The sequence below is a fragment of the Bos taurus genome, chromosome 4 (assembly GCF_002263795.3).
Source record: "Bos taurus isolate L1 Dominette 01449 registration number 42190680 breed Hereford chromosome 4, ARS-UCD2.0, whole genome shotgun sequence".
Classification (NCBI taxonomy): Eukaryota; Metazoa; Chordata; class Mammalia; order Artiodactyla; family Bovidae; genus Bos; species Bos taurus.
The window spans coordinates 77,604,614-77,624,288 of NC_037331.1; the positions used below are offsets into that span (position 1 = coordinate 77,604,614).

Consider the following 19,675-nt stretch of genomic DNA (forward strand, 5'->3'; position numbering starts at 1 on the left):
ACATTCACTGAGATGGGGACAAATGGAAGAGGCACAGATTTGTGGGGAGATCACAAGCTTGGTCTTTGATGGTGGCACCTTTGACTATTTGATTGGAAAGAGACATAGTTTGAAAGAGAGGACAATAAAACCTGGCACTGAGTCTTGAGGATGGTAGGAAGGGAAGGATGAGTCTGCAGAGGTGGCCAAAGACATAGATGAAATGCCTACAGTGGTGTCACCAAAGCCAACTGAAGAGGTGACTTATGAGAAGGAACCAAGCCACCACTTGAAGAGGAAAGTGTCTTTGCTGAAATGCCATGTTTCAGAATGTAGGTAAAACTAGAGTACAAGTCTGCAGGTGCAAGTATAATTTCCTTCTAGCAGATTTCGGTGTATTTTATAAGATGGCTTTCTCACTGCTGGTGCTACCACTATGCCCATGGTCACTACTGTGCATTTCTTTAATGATTTATGCCTCATGAGGTGGTTTGGCATGCATGAGTCACTATCTCTGTTGCCTCAGGTAAAAGTCATAAAGGTCTAGAAATGTGGGAATTGTAAAATTTAGCATCAAATATTTGGATTATACACTCTGAGATCCTGTGATCAAAGCTAGGAGAGTAAAGAATTAAGGACTTTGCTACATAAATTGGATGATTGAGTTCATGGTGACAGTAATGTCTGACACCAGACAGCTATTAGGAATGCTGATTCCTTTAAAAAAAAACTTACCCAAACAATTCTCATTTAGCGAATAATTCTTTATACTCCCTTAGTTTTTCTATTTGCAAGATGGTATCTTCACCATGTAATGATGTCAAAACCATACTCTAGTGTTGGAAGTTTGGACCAAAGTGTAGACAATTTGGGGCTTCCCAGGTGGCTGTGTGGTAAAGAACCCACCTGCCAATGCAGGAGACCTAAGAGACATGGGTTTGATCCCTGGGTCAGGAAGATCCCCTAAAGGAGGGCATGGCAACCCACTTCAGTATTCTTATCTAGAGAATCTCATGGACAGAGGAACCTGGCTGGCTACAGTCCATGAGGTTGCAAAGTCAGACACGACTTAGAATGCATACACATAGACACATTTTCAGACTGGGACCAAACATCATGCAGACACACAAGTCCCCTAAATGGGAATGCTCTGCTCTCCAGAAGTAAGTCATCCCGTGCACACCAGAAGCAACTGATTGTGCTGATGCTGCCTCTGACAAAGCTCCCGGTCCTCCTTTTCCCAAGCATGTCATCTTAGTTATACTGTATGTCAGAGGGAGCACTCATGGAACATTTCCTCAACAATGCCACTGATACACTTGTGGAAGAAGGGATAACAAAGAGATACTGACTTAAAAACAGATTTTAGGATTAGCAAAACTACCTCTGGGAGATAGTTCTGAATGACATGATGGGGGTGCACCAAAGAAAAAGGTATTCCAGTTTTAAGAACTGACTCCTTGGAAAAGACCCTGATGCTGGGAAAGACTGAAGGCAGGAGGAGAAGGGGATGACAGAGGACGAGATGATTGGATGGCATCACTGACTTGATGGACGTGAGCTTGAGTAAACTCTGGGCATTGGTGATGGACAGGGGAGCCTGGCACGCTGCAGTCCCTGGGTTCGCAAAGAGTCGGACATGACTGAGCAATTGAACTGAACTGAGATATTCTAGACCTATGGCAGTATTGAGTGACACAAGCTGAGTGAGACATCCCTTCTGGGGGACACAGCATATTGCTAAATTCGGTTTCTCTTCTCCATTTCCCCACTGGCTTCAAAAGCAAAGTTTGAACTCTGACTTTAGAGGTTATGAGTTAGGAAGTTACTAGATTTTTCAAAACTAACTTCCTTTACTAAATTTTAAAGTTATAAAAATAAATTTGAGTTTACCACAAACATCCATGACAACATGACACTGCAAATCAAGACAATAGGGGAAAATTTTTCAATATCTGGATCTTGTTTGGGAGTATTAATTTGTCTTAAGCTAATTATCTTGATGAACCCAGGAAATAATAGCTTCTCTTTTCGCTAAACAGTTCAATATACACTTCCTCATTTGGAATGGAAAATACCCACAAAGAGTATCATGAGTAAATTCATTCTAAGAAAACTTTAGGGGAACGATTTCATATCATATTTAAAAATTCTTAGACATCTTCATGGGGATATAAAGGTGGTCCCTAGTTAGTATGGAACCTAGCAACTCCTTTACAGCTTAACAAAAAAATACTCAAATTGGTAACTAATAACATTGTGATTCATAAGGCAGAGTGTTCTAGAAAGAGCTCTTCCCTTTTAAATGCTTTGAGAATATGCTTTAGAAAAAACCAGCAATTTAGAGCAGGGGCCCACAGACTTTGTTGGTAAAGAGCCAGATAGCAAATATTTTAGATGTTGGGGGTCCTGTGGTGTCTGTTACTACTACTCAGCTCTGCTGTTTGTAGCATGAAAGTTGCCACAAAAATATATAAACATTCATGTCAATATATGGCAAAAACCACCACAATACTGTAAAGTAATTAGCCTCCAATTAAAATAAATAATTTAAATGAGAAAAAAATATATAAACAGGTGTCACTGGGTTTCAGTAAATCTTATTGATAGACAATGAAGCATGAATTTCATTATAATTTTCATACCATGAAATATTGCTGCTGCTGCTGCTGCTAAGTCGCTTCAGTCGTGTCCGACTCTGTGCGACCCCATAGACAGCAGCCCACCAGGCTCCCCCTTCCCTTCCCTGGGATTCTCCAGGCAAGAATACTGGAGTAGGTTGCCATTTCCTTCTCCAATGCATGAAGGTGAAAAATGAAAGTGAAGTCGCTCAGTCGTGTCTGACTCTAAGCAGCCCCAAGAACTGCAGCCTACCGGGCTCCTCCGTCCATGGGATTTTCCAGGCAAGAGTACTGGAGTGGGGTGTCATCGCCTTCTCCGATCATGAAATATTAGTTTCACAATAAATGTTTCCAAATCATTTAAAAATGCAAAACACGTAATAGCTTGGGGGCATTACTAAAACAGGTGGCAAGGTGTCAACACCCAACTTAGTGTGCGTACGATCAGAAAATTGAGAGGAAATAAGGGAGAGGGGGCAGCTTCATCCAGTGGAAACACAGGTCGTCACTGGCAGGAGACAGAGAGCCAAAACCTCACTTTACCTGGGGAGTTCTGAGGTGAGGAGCAGGGTGAGCAGCGGGGAGAGAAGCTGTACCCAGGGTGGAAGGCGGCCTGCAGGGGGACATAGGACATAATCTCTTCCTCAAAGAGACTGCAAAGTAGAAAAAACAATTAAGTTAGTTCTCTGTCCATGAGAGAATGTTCACGAATTGCTGTAAGAGTAGGTACAATTCTCATGAGACAACAAAAGCGCTTAGATTCACTTAGATGGGCACATCCTTGCATGCAAACTCTCCCTATTATTTTAAACCCTAATTAGTCCTACAGCAAGGTCTCCATCAAGGAGCACATGTAGCTTAGGATACCCCAGCCATACACGTAAAGAAGGAAATGAACAGCAGGTGTAAGGCGGGTGCCCCACTTCAGTCACAGCCACTAGACTCCTCTAGAACAAACAGTGGGTGTTTTAGTCCAGGCTGTCGTGGAGAACCACCCAGAGCAGTTTCTCCAGTTGCTTTTCCAGAACTGTTTCAGGCTCAGCCCCTTACCTCAGCAAAATGACTAGATCTGCATCACAGGACAACTTTTCAAGCCCATGATTACCCTCAGTCCGAATGTAATGGATTTTCTCCCTAGGATAAATGTGGGAAAGAAAATAAGAATTATGCACGGACATAAAAGCTAAGGAGTGAATCCCTCTCCAACCCCCTTTTCACCTTCAGTAGGGCTGAACAGTGATGTTCTAATGTCCAGAGTGTTTTGAGGTAGCTTAGGTTCGTATCACAGGCTCCCAGGATGCTTATCTAGGAACTGTATTTCTCAGACTCACATGGGGACAGAAGCTGAGGAGCACAACACTGGTGGGTCCTTAGAGAGCCACGCAGTTGGGAGTGGAGCTGGGAAGGGCCGCTGTGAGCCCATGGTGTTTTAGAAGCCATGGGAGGAAAGAGTCAGGGGACGTCTCTTGAGAAACCTTATGCCTGATGGAAAATGAATTAAGTCCATACTGAGTCCAGAGAGGGTCCAGCCCCAGAATACAGGAGAACCTCCCACGTCAATCCAAGCATAGGCATCAATTTGTCTCTGTTTAATTACAACACATGCATTCTGACTTTTTTATAACCTTCAACTCCAATCTGGCAGTTATTCCAATAAGTCTATAGATAAATAGGATTTTTCCTTTTGATCAAATGAACTTTGTAATGTGTTTTCCTAACATTCAAATATTCAAAAATTTCAAACACTATGGCCAACAATCATCCCTTGTAATCATGCTTCAAAGAAGTTAGATGTTTTTTCTCTTTCTTAAAGAGATACAGCAGAAATCTGGGAAGACTTAAGGATTGATATTTTATTAATTTCACTTTTTTTGTTTAAAATTTTGAGATGCTTTTAGAGTCACATGTACTTGTAAGAAATTAATAAAGAGTGATCTGGTATACCTTTTAGTCAGTTTCCTCTAATGGGCGATTAAAAAAAGATTAATAAAAATACTGCAGATATAACTTTTTTCTCTCTCTGATTATAATAATGTGAATCCAAATCTTCATCATAACTTGCTTGTTTCAGGTAAAAACATAATGAAATTGACCTTTTGGTGTGGGTACTTTTTAAGGAGACAAGAGAAACTTTTTGGCTTCAACAAAGATACACAAAATAGGATTAAACAGAGAAACGCACTGTGGTCCAACCTGTCAGTATAGATAGAGCACCGTTGTGGTAAATGTTATTTCCAAAACCCAGGGGTGCTCATAGTAGCTTCTCTGATGGGGGATTTGGAAATTGGACCAGGTGAAAGCCCGGGCAGGGGTGTGAGAACCACACCTCCTCCAGCAGCCGCTCCTCCTTCTGTGTCTCTGTGTCCTTGACTACATGCGCCCGAGTGCTGTCCTCAAATCCTGACACCACCTAACAGCCCTCTTCTCTGGAGGACTCTTGTGGACCCTGCTCCTCTGGTTTACTGACTTCAGTCCCATGAAGGACTGTCAAATTGATGTGTTCTCCCAATGGCAATGTCCCTGGGACAAGTCACTCTGCTACCCCAACAGACCCATATCTGGGTATGCCCCTGGTCTTCCTGCCTGGGGAAAAAGGGAGAGAACATTTTAGGGGACACTCTTTATTCCCAGGATTCCTGGGGAAAAGAAGACCGAAGAGAGTCAAGTCCACGAGGGCAGCAGGGTGCCTTCCTCAGGCAGGGGAAGAGGCGTCCCCTGCAGTAGTTCTACCATTGCTCCCCACACTCAAACCACATCCACATGTCAGAAATCCAAGCAGAGTTTTCTGAGAGTTTTGGTGGCTCTTCAGGGGACATGACACCCTCTGTCATGTTTGTGAAAATCTCAGGCAGATCTACTAGTCTAAGGGGCCTCCAAATGCCCCTGGGTCCAGCCCAAAGGCACTGGGGCCTAGGTGTGGGGAGATCTCTGAAGGTGAGAATGCCATCTGCCTCTCTTGCCTGCATCCCATCAAGAACTCTCCAGTGCAAAGTTCCCATCAGAGCTCTGGTCAGTAGAGCCACCTGCTTCTTTGACATCCTGACATCTTCATTTGTGGCCTCAAAGATCTCAAAACTCAATATCTACAATGAAATCCTTGACACCCCTCTTTCATTATCTCTGAATTCTGATCATGTCCTCCGTGGCCCATAATACAATCTTTAGCTATATATTTGGCTTAAAAATGTCACAACTGTCTATCATTTGTCTTTCTCAATAGATTATAAGTCCCATGAGATCAATGTCTGTTTTGCTTCAGTACTGGGTATGAAGCCCTAGCGCCATCCTGATTCAGAATACCTGCCCAATAAAAGCACTCATTGAAGAAAGAAAGAATGAATGAGGATGGCTACCATTGCATCTTCCCTCTTCCTGTGTGGTTTCCTTATGATTCACTTCTGTCTGCTGAACTCAGTTTTCTGAGAACTCGTCCTCTATCGTCTAACCCAGCAACTGGCTTTGTGAATGGAGGACAGTGGGTCCATGGCTCCCTGAGAATAGCAATGACCAAGCAGGGATCATGGGCCCCTCATGAGGACCACAGGGGAAGCAGTAAGTTCTGCCTTTGGGCAGCATCATGGGGAGAGGAGGTTTTCCTTTTAACTCGTGGACCTTTAAAATCAAGTTGACTCACCCTCACACCACAGCTAGGGGGGCGGGCAAAGGCCCAGTCACAGTGAGTAGTGCCCCGTTTTTTGGATCCTTGAAGCCTGACCCCTTGAAGAGCGGGCGTTTGCTCTCCTTTTGCCTTTTTGATTTCAGTTTCTGATGTCACTTTGAGTTTTCAATTTTTGAGGAGCTATTTGGATTTCCAATCTGGACTCTACAGGTCCTTCAGGGTCCATTAACTGTTTGAAATTATATGCAAAGATTCACATTTCTATATTTGGAAGAGTCTATAAGAGCTTTCCTCAGATTCTCAGAAGCATCCTTAACCTTAAGAAGGATATTAGTTTCTACATTAGTTTCCAAACTTTTTCTAATTCCAACATTCCCTAATTTCATGTCCCCTATATCTGGAAAAGTTTAATTGTACAAACACTGCAACAGAACCTTCAAGGTTTCTTAGATTTTGTTATAATGTGACAAAATCACATTGTGTTTGCTATATAAATGCTGAAACTCTTCACTTCCCTTGGGAAATATACTCCAGTCTTTATTTTCACAGAATATTGTTTTTATTGCTTTTAAAATGATTTAAATAAGACTCTAGTGCCTTTGGGGAGCTGACATTTCTCCCACAAGCAAGCAGCGAATTCCTTACTTAGTGGTAGAGTCAGTAAGGTAAAAAATGTTCAAGAGCAGTGATGTATCAGGAAGTTTTCAGGTAGTACAATGCTTCTGAAAATCCCTTGGAGATTCTCTTAAATTATTATGCAGTGTGAGTCAGAGAGCAGCCCAAGAATTGACCAAATATGGCCCTGCCTTCCATGGCACAGTAATAAAACTTGGGCAGAGTTGAAAATAAATGGAAGTCACACTCATTCAAGATAAAGATCTTTAGTTCAATGTGAAAGTGATCATGGTTTCCTGTCTTCAAAGTAGAGGGTCAGGCTCTGACAGGAGAGTGGTACAAAGACGAAGATATAGATCCTGCCTTAAGGAGCTTATGGTGTTGTAGGCAGACATCAGTAGTGGCAGAATACAACGGATACAGGAAAAATATCTTAGAAGTACAAAAACAAATGCTAGTAAAGCAAGGCAAAATAAATGCTAAAGTCTGCCTAGATCACTGAATCTTTGCATTTGATTTGAGCCTTTAAAATGGGCTGAAGTGCCCTTAAGAGAAAAGCCATTCTAGGAAGGGTGGGGGTAGGATAAAATACAGGCCCTTTGAGGGAGGTGAAAGACACCAGAAGGAAGAAAAAACTAGCCCAGGATGGAGAGTTAGATTAGAGCCTGACTTAGGGGACTATGGAAATTGTGCTTAGAAATTTTGACTTTACTATATACACAACAGGAGCCATGAGAAGGGTGAGAAGATTTTGTTTTTGTTTTTTGGCATTATTTTGTTTGTATTGTGTTTGTTTGTATTTTGTTTGTATTGTTTGTATTGAATGATGAAAATGGAAGCATTTGTTAATGCATTTTGAAATACTGGAGAGAAAAGATGTAGGAGTGTCTCAACACAGTTCATCTACTCACCCACAGTGCATCTAGTGGAACTGCAAAGAATTCCACTCTTACGAGAGGGCTTACAACTTGCCTTAGCATGACCTCTGGTATAAGAAAGGTTCCGTCAAAACCAGTCCCTTTTTAGAAAAGGAGCTCAGAGTTTCACAAGGAACTGAAGTGCTCCCCACAAAGAATTCCCCCCAAGGGCCCCATGTAAATAAGCCAATTTTATTAGTTGATGCATTTTTCACAAGTTCGCAAACTATACCCAGATTTCCACCCCCTCCCCCATGAAACTAAGGTCTTGTCGTATCGGAGAGGAAGAAAAAACTGCAGAAGATCTACATGGACAGCCTCTTTCACTTGTCTCTGAAACCCTCATAAAGTGGGCATGAGTCCCCAAATCACAAATCTGGCCTGAACTGCTCAGTGGCCTGGCTAGGGCAGCCACGGCAGGATTAAGGAAAAGGCAGGGCCGATCAGGGCCCAGGGAGGGTGAGGGGCAGCAGCCCAGCCTGAAACAAGATCCCAGTTGGCCCCCTTAATGACAGTAAGGATAGAGTCACATATCCACCACTGCCACTCCACCTGCTATTATGTGGCATATTTCCTTGAGGACTAAATTCCAGAGAGGCTTCCAGTGAGACAGGCCTGGGACTTGGATCCCTTTGTGGTCGTGCTAAAGTGCTTGCCCCTGGACATACCTCTCCTTGAACAACAGAATAGAATGTAACTGTATGGGACTAGAAATAACTGTGTGTGTGGGCAGTTGGGACAAATTCTGGACAACAGATACAGAGACCAAAAAACCCAACTGCCACTTTTGAAGAGCCTGAAGCAAAAGTAGAGGGTCAGAAACAAAAGCTGGGTAACTGAGCATGCCCTCTGCCCAAAACACCAAATAAAGGGAGGTGCAAAACACCCAAGCCACCCCTCTGGACTGACCCCTGGATACACCCTCCCCTCCCCCTACATAAGAAACCAAGCCTCCCACACCCAGGGGAGTGAGCAAGCAAGGCGACCTGTTGTTCCTTTTTGCTCCCCTCTGCTGCAGCAGGTACCAATACGACCTTGCCTGAATTTCTTGTCTGGCCTCTAGTCAATTTCTGTTGACTGGGGAAGGCCAAGAACTCTGGTGGCTAACACTGAGCTGCTCTGAGGTTCTGCAGAAGAGTGCCCTTGTGGCAGCTAGCCCTAAGGATACTCCATGGGAAGCTTTATTGAAGGGCATGGGGTGGCATGGGATCTAAGGAGGTAATGCTGTTTATAGTAGAGTGAAAGCAGATACCTGCTAAGAGATCCCTGCAAGGTCCAGCAGAGAAATGATGATGATCCAAGCATAGGCCATGCAGGGAGGAGAGAAGAGAAGGGTTGGAAGAAAGTGAGGAGGTAAGTGTTTAGATGTGAAGCTGAAGAAAGAGGGAGGAGTTGAGATGGGCATTTGGGAGGATGGAGGCTCTAACTTATGTAGAGTAAAACCACAGGGAAAGCAGGTGTCAGTGGGTGGTGATGGATGGGAAAGAACATTGAGTGATCCATCCTTGCAGGATTAATAAAGATTTGAATAGCAAAGAGATTATTTTGAGGTGTTGGTGACTCATTGAGGAGGTCAAAGTAGAGGATTACAGTTGTCCACCAGACTCAAAAGACCACCAGATGGGAGCTGGAGTCAGAGGGGGTCACCAGCTGCCTCCCTGCCCATGTTACCTGGTCCAGAGAAGCATCTCAGTGGAGCCCACATTGTGACCTGGTTTCAGTGAAGAAGAGACTGAGGGTAGAGGATGAAGGGACATGCCTCCATCGCTGGCCCCTGTGTGCTAAAGCAAGTATTCAAACTTCCAGTGAACACAGTTAACTACCGTGCATCTCTAGCTTTTGAAATGTTGGGTAGTAAACTGAAGGAGAGACATACTCTAATACCTTGGTGAGAATGTAGGATTTAACTTCAGAGGATAATTTTTTATCACTTTGGGTGGTTTTCCCTTCCAAATGAAGTGACTCAGAGTTTCAGAGACACTCATTCAAAAATGACCCTAATGAACAATAAGGTTTAAGTAGTTAAAACACTTAAGAAACTTTTTTGTTTGTTCATTTATGAATATAGTCATCTAATATCCAGTACACATTTAAACAATTATATTCTTTAAATAAAATAATTCATGTGGTGCTTTACATAAATAATCTTTGATGAAAGTTATTTTGCTCCTTTTCTGTGCTTCCCTCCAAATCAATGGAAAGCATTTTAGCATCATGTGAATAATTGGTAAGCTGACATGATAGCTATCTCTGATTGCAACAGAACCCCTGGATCCTTCATTTTAAGTATTTAGGTTATAATTTAAATGCATGAATAAAACACATCATAAGTGTCTGCCGTCTGTCCCAGAGGTTGTTCCACCTGGAAAACCAGTGGGAGAGACCTGGAATTAGAGAGTGGTAGACAAGCCCCTACCTGAGTGTGTGGTTTCTTGCCAAGCTTGGCTGGCGCTCTTGCAGCATTTCAAAAATATTTGGCTGGCGAAGAAATGCCACAATCTTGTCGTTATATGCTGAAACAGACAAAAGTGCAAGTTGTGGTTGAGTCTCCAGCCCAGAGATGATTTCACTAATGATTGGAAAATGGCAGCTTGATACCAGGATTAATGGAGGAGAGTCTGAAGGGCAGGGAGCATACTCATCAAAAAAATGTAAGCTCTTGGGCTTTTTTTTTTCTGTGACATAGTAGCCTGGCTATTTTTAAATGATCAAACCCAAAGCAAACCAGATCTAAGTTAATTATCTTTAATATTGCAGGAATTTATCTCGGTGTTAACTCACCCCCCCTTGTGAACAGATGGAAGAGAATAAAATAGGTCTTTCACGAGTGGAGTTCTACTCTACTCCTTCTAACTTCTCTCATAATTCTGCCAGCGTTATTATGGCAAATTCAAAGAAATCTTTTTCTGAGCACTTGCACTTATGACTCCTGCCATTGGTTGAGTTTCCCAATAGGGATAATGAAAACATCCAAATCCATGTAGACTCTTTCACATCTTGATATAAGTGTTTTGGAAAGAGGTAGCTGAAGTTAGGAATGGAGCCTCTTCTAGCTTATCCTCATACACACACGGGAATAGAGGTCTAAATGAGAAACTGCATGTAAAAGCAACCACATCCGTCACCTTATCTACGCTATGCTATCCGGGGACCCAGCTAACAAACCACTGAATAGAATAAAAAAGGAGGGGAATGAGGGTCTGGAAGAGGGGAGAGAAACAGAAGGGAAGAGAGAAGGACATAGTGAGGAGGAGGGAAAGGCAAGAGGTGCAAGAGGAAGATGGGAACCAGTGGTAGGGGAGTAGACAATACTAGAAAGGAAACAGAGTCCTGAATATTAAAGGAGTCACAATAAGAAAAACAGGTGTTGATTATCCAGGGGTTTACAAGCGTGATACATACCCAGTGGCAATGAGTCATGTTGGTGTTGGCTTCGAATAGCAGCTACTAGGCTGTGTCCTGGCCTGGCCAGTAAAGAGGCTCCTCTGTTTCTAGAGACTTCTGAGGCCTAATTTCAAAATAAAATTGTAAGTGTTAAAAACCTCATCCATTTTGGATGATCTTTGAATACTGATTTTTCAATATGAGTGGCAAAAAGTCCCTAACATTACCTAAATGAAAGGAGGAATGAAGTTATAATCCCAAAAATGACAGAAAATTAACATGTTCGAAAAAAATGTCTCAGTAGAATCGTTGGTGTTGTGGTTTTTAAGAAAGTGACTATGCCAAATGCCATGAATGTTCATCTCATTAATACACCCAATAAGCTAAGAAATATTTCTCATCAGAAATATGTTAAAGGGAATATTATCAGTAAAGTAGGTCTATGATCTTCATCTCTAAGAGGCAGCACTGAACTTCATAACCAAATGTGGCCTGGGCTGGCTGTCTTAAACAGTATTTATTATACTCGAAAGGCCATTCTTTGTTTAGCGTCTTTTCTCACATTTATTATACTGGTTACTCTTTATACAGTATTTAGGAGAAGGCAATGGCACCCCACTCCAGTACTCGCCTGGAAAATTCCATGGATGGAAGAGCCTGGTAGGCTGCAGTCTATGGGGTCGCTCAGAGTTGGACACGACTGAGCGACTTCACTTTCTCTTTTACTTTCCACTTTCATGCACTGGAGAAGGAAATGGAAACCCACTCCAGTGTTCTTGCCTGGAGAATCCCAGGGACAGGGGAGCCTGGAGGGCTGCCATCTATGGGGTCGCACAGAGTCAGACACGACTGAAGTGACTTAGCAGCAGCAGCAGCATACTCTTTATACAGTCTCATCCTCACAAAATTTGGCAAGATAAGCGTTATTCACCCCAGTTTACAAATGGGGAATTTGAGGATCAGAGAAAATAAGTTTTTCCAAAATTTTTAACTGGAAGAGATAGAACCATAATACTAACTAATGCTTGACTGTTAAGAATTGTTTTTAGATTCCCCATACTACTAGCCTGCAACCAGTATTCTGGGTTGGACATTTTGACAAAACTTCATGGGACAGAGAATTTGCTTAGCTTAAAACTGATATTTGTGATGATTAACTTTAATTTAGCTTGATTTTAAATTTTCATAAATTCCCTAGGTTCTAGAGCATAACAATGAGTTTCTACCATGATTCCATATATATTTTGCTCCTGCAAGGACCCTTGCAGGGTAAGCTATTTGAATGGAGGCACCACAGATTTTCCAAACTGGAGTACTTTCACCAGATATATGGCGATGGGTGTAGATGACTCTCTGTATGATATGTGACAAAGAAGTCAAACTAGGCTTTAAAATATTTAAGAATTTTGAAGATGACATTGGAAGATATTCATAAAGAGCTCAAATATCCAGACAAACAGAAGAAAGAAAATTCTCCAAGACCAGAATTCACACACACAGAATTCAGGAGAGGTGATGAGCTCCTACGGCATAAACCCCAGAAAGGTCAGGTTCGTCTAAAAGTGGTCACTTTAGACTAGGCCCTGTGTAATGTTGCAGGTGACAATCTTCAAGGCAGATTATGTAGGGCTTCCTAATTACAGAAATGGTAATTGTTGGTTTTCCTTTAGGTTCTACTTTCATATTTCACACAGACAAGAATAACATCCTTCAGATGAGATGTGCTACCAGTTCACTCTCTGTATGTGGCAGTCTTTGAACTGCTCCTCTGGAATAGGAGGGATGCAGATTCATCTTTTTCCTCTCCTGATCCTTCTTCTTGCCCTTGTCTCACTTGAGGGACAAGGGGAATAGATTTTGTGCCACTCTGGCTGACTTCTCACTTTGATGCCATCAGCACCCAGCTCTCTTCAGAGGGTGTAGCCAGCTACCAAGATTTAGATGCTGGAATTTCTGTAACAGCACTTTCTGGTTAAACGGTTACAATGCAAAGTAATGAAAGAAAGGCTTGCTAATGGCTGATATGCCATATTTAGTCTCATATTTTTCTCTTTCCATGAATTAATAAATATGTAAAAGCTTCCTGGGACTGAAATCTCTCTTTTCCTTCCAGGGGGTTGTGTCAGTCTGCTGTAATGTGTGCTGAAAATATTTGCAATGCTATAAAGACAGGAATCTCAAAAACAGTTGAAGGCTATCTAAGAGATGAATTACAGAAAGAAATTGGGAAAGCAGGTGGACCTGAGAATGGAACTCGAGAAGGCTTGGCTGTGCACTGAACTTTGCCTGGAGAAAAACAAGGCTTTGAAGCAGGAAGAGGCTCACTTCTCTTCACGGGGGGGTTGTAAGGAATTCATGTGTTGTAGAAATGCTTTAGGGAAAAATGGTTCCTGCTTCTAAGGTTACCTGCTTACCGCAAAACCAAGCCAGATTGAAAGACTGCAGAACCAGAGGAAGGTCAGCTACTCTGAAGGCAGATGACTGGCTCAGGGATATGCATCACCGTGACTATAAGCGAGACAGAGGAAACAATACTGGGGAGCGGTGAGGCTTGTGGAATCCTGAGCCATGGCAACATCGGCCGAGGAAAAAGGAGGTGACTGTAGAGTGGTACTGGATGGACTCCAGATGAGAGAACTGGAGGATGATAGCATTAAATAGAAATGTGCTTCTCCAACTAGGGGCCAGGAATTTACAGGGATGGAAACAATTTTAGGCAGAGCTAAAAAAGACTCTAATATTCTAAGATTTCATAGAACTTGGTACGTGCTGGGATCCTTGTGGTTCAGTTGTTGTTCAGTTGCTAAGTTGTGTCCAACTCTTTGTGGCCCCGTGGACTGCACCATAGGCTCTCCTGTCCTTTACTATCACTGTCGCAAAGGTGGCCCAAAAGTGGTAACAAGTGGTCCATGGAGGGAAGCCTGCCATCAACTGGGTGACTAATTTGGATCTCACTGAAAACACGATGCTGACATTTGCTTTCCTAACTATTTAAAATATTGAAAGGAATGACTTTTCCTTTTAAAACCAAGATTATATGACTCCCTGAAATTCCCAGAATTTGACACTTTTGGACACTTTTTGGGTCACTGAGTTTCTCAGGTAGGGGTGCCTGTGTGTGCAAGCACACAGAGAGAGATATAGAAAGAGAGGGCGGAGGGGAGAAAGGAGAAGGAGGGAGAGAGAGGGTGGGGAGGGAGGGGGAGAAGGTGGGAGAGAAGGAGAAAGAGGGGCGAGGAGAGACACAGGGCCAGGGGAGGGAGGGAGAAGAGAGCCCCACATGACTGCTTTTTAGATTTCTTTTCCTTTTGATGTTGAGATAGCTTTAATCATAATTGCAAATATACAAATTTCAAACATTTAGCTTTCCAGACAAAACAGAATAGATATACTCAGAAAATAAGTTTCCAGCAACTGGAAAACAAGCTTCTCTTCTGTGTTACAATTTGGAAATGTAAACTGGTGTTTTTTTAAAAAAAATCTGTGATTGAAAACTGCAGGTTTTAGACTAAATTTGGGTTCATCATCAGCTAATGCTGTCTCAAAAATGCTGGAGACCTGGTGATAAAAATTGCAAGTTCAGAGGAAAAGCCCAAGTAATGAAATTATGTTCATCTCTAGATTCTTTTTGTATTCTAAAAGTAGATCATTAACAACGTTTGCAGAACTATACAGAAATAAGAGTGATCTATGAGGTTTTTCAACATATTTCTAATGGCAAAAAGTGGGCAACAAACATAATGTACAAGAGAAAGTTTTGAATTAAATTATGGCAATCCATAGAATAAAGTACAGAAGAATTTTAATGGTGGAAACTATCTACAATGCGCTATAATGGTAAAGGAAGATACAAAAACATAGACAATACAAGTCAGCTGTTTTACTTCATTGTGTACCAGGAATTTTCTCCAGATGGAGGCCTATACCAGCCTTTTGATTTCTTTTCCTTCTGTGCCTATATTTTCTACACTCATTAGATACCACTTTTAATTCAAAAGTGTACTTTCATAGGTTATCTGGATTTTACAAACTTCCAAAGAAACTTGTAATCAAGTATAGGTTACATGGAATCAAGAGGAAAATTCCCAATTTTAAGAAGCTGTGCAAAAGTTACCCTCCCCAAAGGCCAGTTTCCAGCATGATGACCTCTGTCATTAGAGTTGATACAATGACTTTCATCATAAAAGCAGCTCACTGCAAAGTATGATTCACAGTGACTTCTGCTTTGAGAGTGAAAAGTCAATTTCTCTTTCCTGTCAGACTCCTGTCCTTTACTTGAGGCAATTACTGTTAAGCATTTTTATATGTACCCTTCCAGAAATGTTCTATGACTAATGACTTCTCTTACTTGACCAAGATAAGATGGTGAAAGAAACAAACATTGTGTGGTCTGTTATCCTTCCTTATTAATGGTAATTTACATTGCAAACTGCAGTATAAACAAGCAAAGCTGACCTCCAGTGATTTCCTTATTGATAGAGACATGGGATCTTGATCTGCTCTTTTCCACTTATCCATGCCCAATTCCATCTGGACACTATGGAAGTGATAAAGCCTGTTTTGTTGGCACTTAAATATATTGCAGATGGATGTGCCACTGTATTAAAATGCATGTGAAAGAGTCAAATCATGAGCTATACTCCAGTAAAAATTAATTAAGAAAAAGTCAAAGAATGATCTTTTTATGCATAGAATCCTATATTCCTCATATTAACTGCTTTCAGGAAACTGCCTCAACAATTTTCAGGTGAGGTAAAGGCTAAAAAGACGTTGAGCAGTGCCTCTACTAATAACCTATTGTTGGGGTTTTGAGGGGAATTTTTACCATCTAGGATCTTGACTTTGTAAACTGATTTTAATTCTGTCCTTAAGTACAATGGATAAAAAAAATCAACCCCTGAACAACACTCAAGAAATGGCTCATGAAGGTGAACAGAAAATATTGATTCCCAAAGCTGAGGTCTAAGAAACACCTAGAGTGAATCCCCTATTGCCCATGAAAGGTGACACAGAAAAATCATGGATTATGGAAATACTTCATTGATATTCCTAAGTCTCATCTTTCTGACTGCTTAGCTGTCATTTCTAATTGGCTCTCCTGCTGTTTCCATCCTCATCATCGACTTATATAAAGGCACACCTGCCAGCCTCCCCACCTGGCTTTACTGCTTATCTTATCTGGGAGTCATTCATGGGACTGTTTGTCTAGCCTCACAGATGCTGAGAATCATAGAGCTGAAGGGGACTTTAGTGGCCATCCCAGTTCCTTGTCTCTGTTTACAGATGGGGAAACTGAGACCACGGAAAGGGAAGGAAGGTGCAATGACCCAGAGCACTTCTGCAGAGAGGCCAGAGATGGGACTTCGATCTGCTGACCCAAGTCTCAAGTCTCCCTTCTACACACCCTTTGACTCCCCTGAGGTTGTGTTGTTTGTCACCCCAATTTAGGGCCTCATCACCTATATGTGGCAGTGGCCTCTCATGGCCTTTCTCACATCCTCCTGTGCCACAATCCCATCTCTTCTTGGCTGTCACTGTCTCCTTTAAAAATATGAGTTTACACTGGACTGGGAGTTGAGAAATCTGAACTGCAGTTCTGAACTCCCTGGGTGACTTGAGTTCTTGATACTTCAGTTTACTTGATTGTGAAATATGATGATTAACCAGAGTGAAATTACCACCTAGGAGTGTCTGGAGACGCTTAATGGAGATGCTTCTCTGGCTCAGCAGGTAAAGAATCCACCTGCAATGCAGGAGACCAGGGTTCAATCCCTGAGTCGGAAAGATCTGCTGGAGGACGACATGGCAACCCACTCCAGTATTCTTGTCTGGAGAATCCCATGGACAGAGGAGCAAGCCTGGTGGGCTACAGTCCATGGGGTCACAAAGAGTCGGACACGACCGAGCAACTAAGCACAAGGGTGTTTTGGTTTTTGTTTCTGTTGTCATAGTAACTGACACTCCTGAAATTTAATGAATGGGACCAGGAGAAGAGACCCTGCAATGACAAGGAATGATTCTACACTTCAGAGAACTGTCACCCCAAATTGCTAATAATCTTCCCCTTTTGTGAAACAGTGGGTGAACTGATCTCTAAAAGCCCATTTTAACATATAAATCATCATATTATTCTTCTCAAATTCATTCCAAGGACTTTTTATAAAAGTCCTAACTCATGTGGCATTCAAAGCTTTCCAAATTTCGAAACAAAAACCAAGTGGAGACTTACTATTCTGGTCACACTGAACTATTTATTCCCTGTCTTTCTTCAGAGCTTTCTCAACCCCATCTTGGCTCCTTATCCTTCAGCTATGTTCTCTGTGGGGGCTGCCCTTTCTCTGCCTTTGTACTTGCTAGGCTTTACCAATTTCTCTAGGTTTAGGTCAAGCACCTTCTTTTAAAACAAACATTTTCTTGGCCTCCTTTGAACTTCTGTGGCATTTGTCCTAACGGCTCTCTTGGCCCTCAACCATATTCTAATTTCTTTTGTTACTTAACTCTGTATGTTTCTGGCCTGGCTTCAGAAATAGAGTACACAGTTCTCCAGGGCAGGGGTCATATCTCACACATCTTTGCATTTCACAGTGTTCAGAGCAAACCCTGTACTTCATCAATATTTGTGAAACAAAATGATATTAGAGCAAATACAAGGAACATTTCCACCACCCCCTCGGTTTTTACACTGAGGTCTTCCTGACTCCTCACACCGTAGGCTGTGTTCTCACAGTAGGAGGAATCAGGTATTTGCTTTCATAGAGGCCGAGTCCCTGTTTTCCCTGGTGTGCTGCCTCTGGATCAGGTATTCTCTGCCTCCCAGCTTCCCTCTTGGTTCTCCCTTGTGTCACTGCAAAGCTACCAACAGAGAGAGACTGGGCATAGGGATGACAGTGGCTTAAAAACCTGATGGACAGTTAATCGGAGAGTGAATGAATTAGGAAGTATACAGATGGTTGACACCCTTTTCTCATCACGTGTTGGTCTTTCTTGGCTGATGCAGATGGCACTTTTTTATTAACATTGATATTCAGTGTGGCTGTGTTTGGGCTAGTCAATAACATCAAGGAAATGTTTTGGAACAGGTAAAGTGATGCTCATGATTTTAATCTTGTTCTTTCAACTGGAAGGTTTTAAAATTTATATTTTCAGGTTAACTTCATATATATGTGATAGATTTATATGTTTAGGGGTTTCACTGAGTAATTGGCTTTTTTTTTTTAAATTGACCGTGGTGAATCTGAATCTGTCTGGCAGTACTGAGCTTCTTTTATCATATGCTATGATGCTCTATGTTAATACTGAAATTCACCTTAATAATATTAAAGAGCTTGGACATTTAAAATAGATTAAAATGGCATATTCAAGTTGATGCAGAGTTCTGAATTTACCCATTATCATATCAAGACAATACATCTTGTGATTTCTGAAGTGTTATAAAAGGGAGAGGGACTATATGTGCTGAGCTGAGAAGTTGGGGCACGGCTTTCTGTAGCCTGTGAATGTGTCAACTGTTGAGTGCCTGGAATCTGGAGGGTCCTGACACCCACATAACCCCTGGGGAGTGTATAATACTCCCTTATGCATGGTCACATACACATTTTATGTATATGCAGTAAGAGTTAACATGCTTTCAATAGTACCCTAAAACAATGATACTTAAGATGACTCCATGAAAGAAAAATTCAATTTATCACACTGGCTTTAAATTGTGAGTGCCCCTGGTTAGAAATAGTTACATTTCTCAGTGTATACAGATGAGTGTCCTGAAAAACTAGTAAAGGTTTTTTTCTTTTATACTAAGCTTTCATTAAAACAAGCTCTTCCCTTGAGACTCATGTTTGCTCTCTAGAGGCTGACAGGTGAATGGTTATTTTCTGCCTCTAGAGATGTCCACTGTGGCTCTCCCTGGAATGACTCTCTGTGGGACCATATATATGTTTTTTTCTTTCTACAGTACTTTTTCCATTTTTTTTTTTACCTCATTATAATCTAACTCTACTCTTATTGGGAATGGTTCTCAGAGCCTGTATCATCTGAGACCTTGGTGGTTTCCATGAAAAGAAGGTATAGATACTTGGGAAATGTCAGAACATAAAAAAGAGATTTGCTCATATTATTGTAGGGAACTAATTAGCAATGGGAAAAAAGCTATGTTTTGAATTTTGGTTCAAGAAGGGAGAACAGGAAAGGATATGGGATATAGAAAAAGGAATTCAGAAAGGCAAGGAACCTGATGCTTAAGAAAGGGGGCAGCCTTTCATGGCCCAGCAGAAGGTAATCAATCATGTTGAGTGAAAGAACATATAAAGCAGGGAAGGGCAGATGGTAGAGTGGGAACAGAGTATTCATGTGGCCCAGTTCATTTCCCCAGTTTTCAGTCCATGAATGAAGTCTTGTCCAAAATCTAGGGAACGGGAGAAGTTTAAAACAGTCATATGCTGCCTAGTAGTTCTACCATCATTTAAGAATTCACACGTGACCAGTGGGCTGAGGAAACACCATTATCAGCCGTAAGTATAGGGATGTCTTGATGCTGTATTTTC

The 19,675-nt window shown here is 41.8% G+C and overlaps 1 protein-coding gene across 3 annotated transcripts in view; it reads right to left on the minus strand.

Annotated features, from left to right (window-relative positions):
• The window catches only part of HECW1 (HECT, C2 and WW domain containing E3 ubiquitin protein ligase 1), a 479,331-nt gene that overhangs the window by 69,059 nt on the left and 390,597 nt on the right, over nucleotides 1–19,675 (minus strand). For all 3 annotated transcript variants that reach the window (XM_024991127.2, XM_003585989.6, XM_024991128.2), the window contains exons 16-19: nucleotides 11,154–11,259; nucleotides 10,168–10,264; nucleotides 3,651–3,734; nucleotides 3,144–3,253 (exon numbers count right to left, since the gene is read on the minus strand). In XM_024991127.2, coding sequence (XP_024846895.1) covers nucleotides 3,144–3,253; nucleotides 3,651–3,734; nucleotides 10,168–10,264; nucleotides 11,154–11,259 — 397 coding nt within the window. The remainder of the gene's footprint in view (nucleotides 1–3,143; nucleotides 3,254–3,650; nucleotides 3,735–10,167; nucleotides 10,265–11,153; nucleotides 11,260–19,675) is intronic.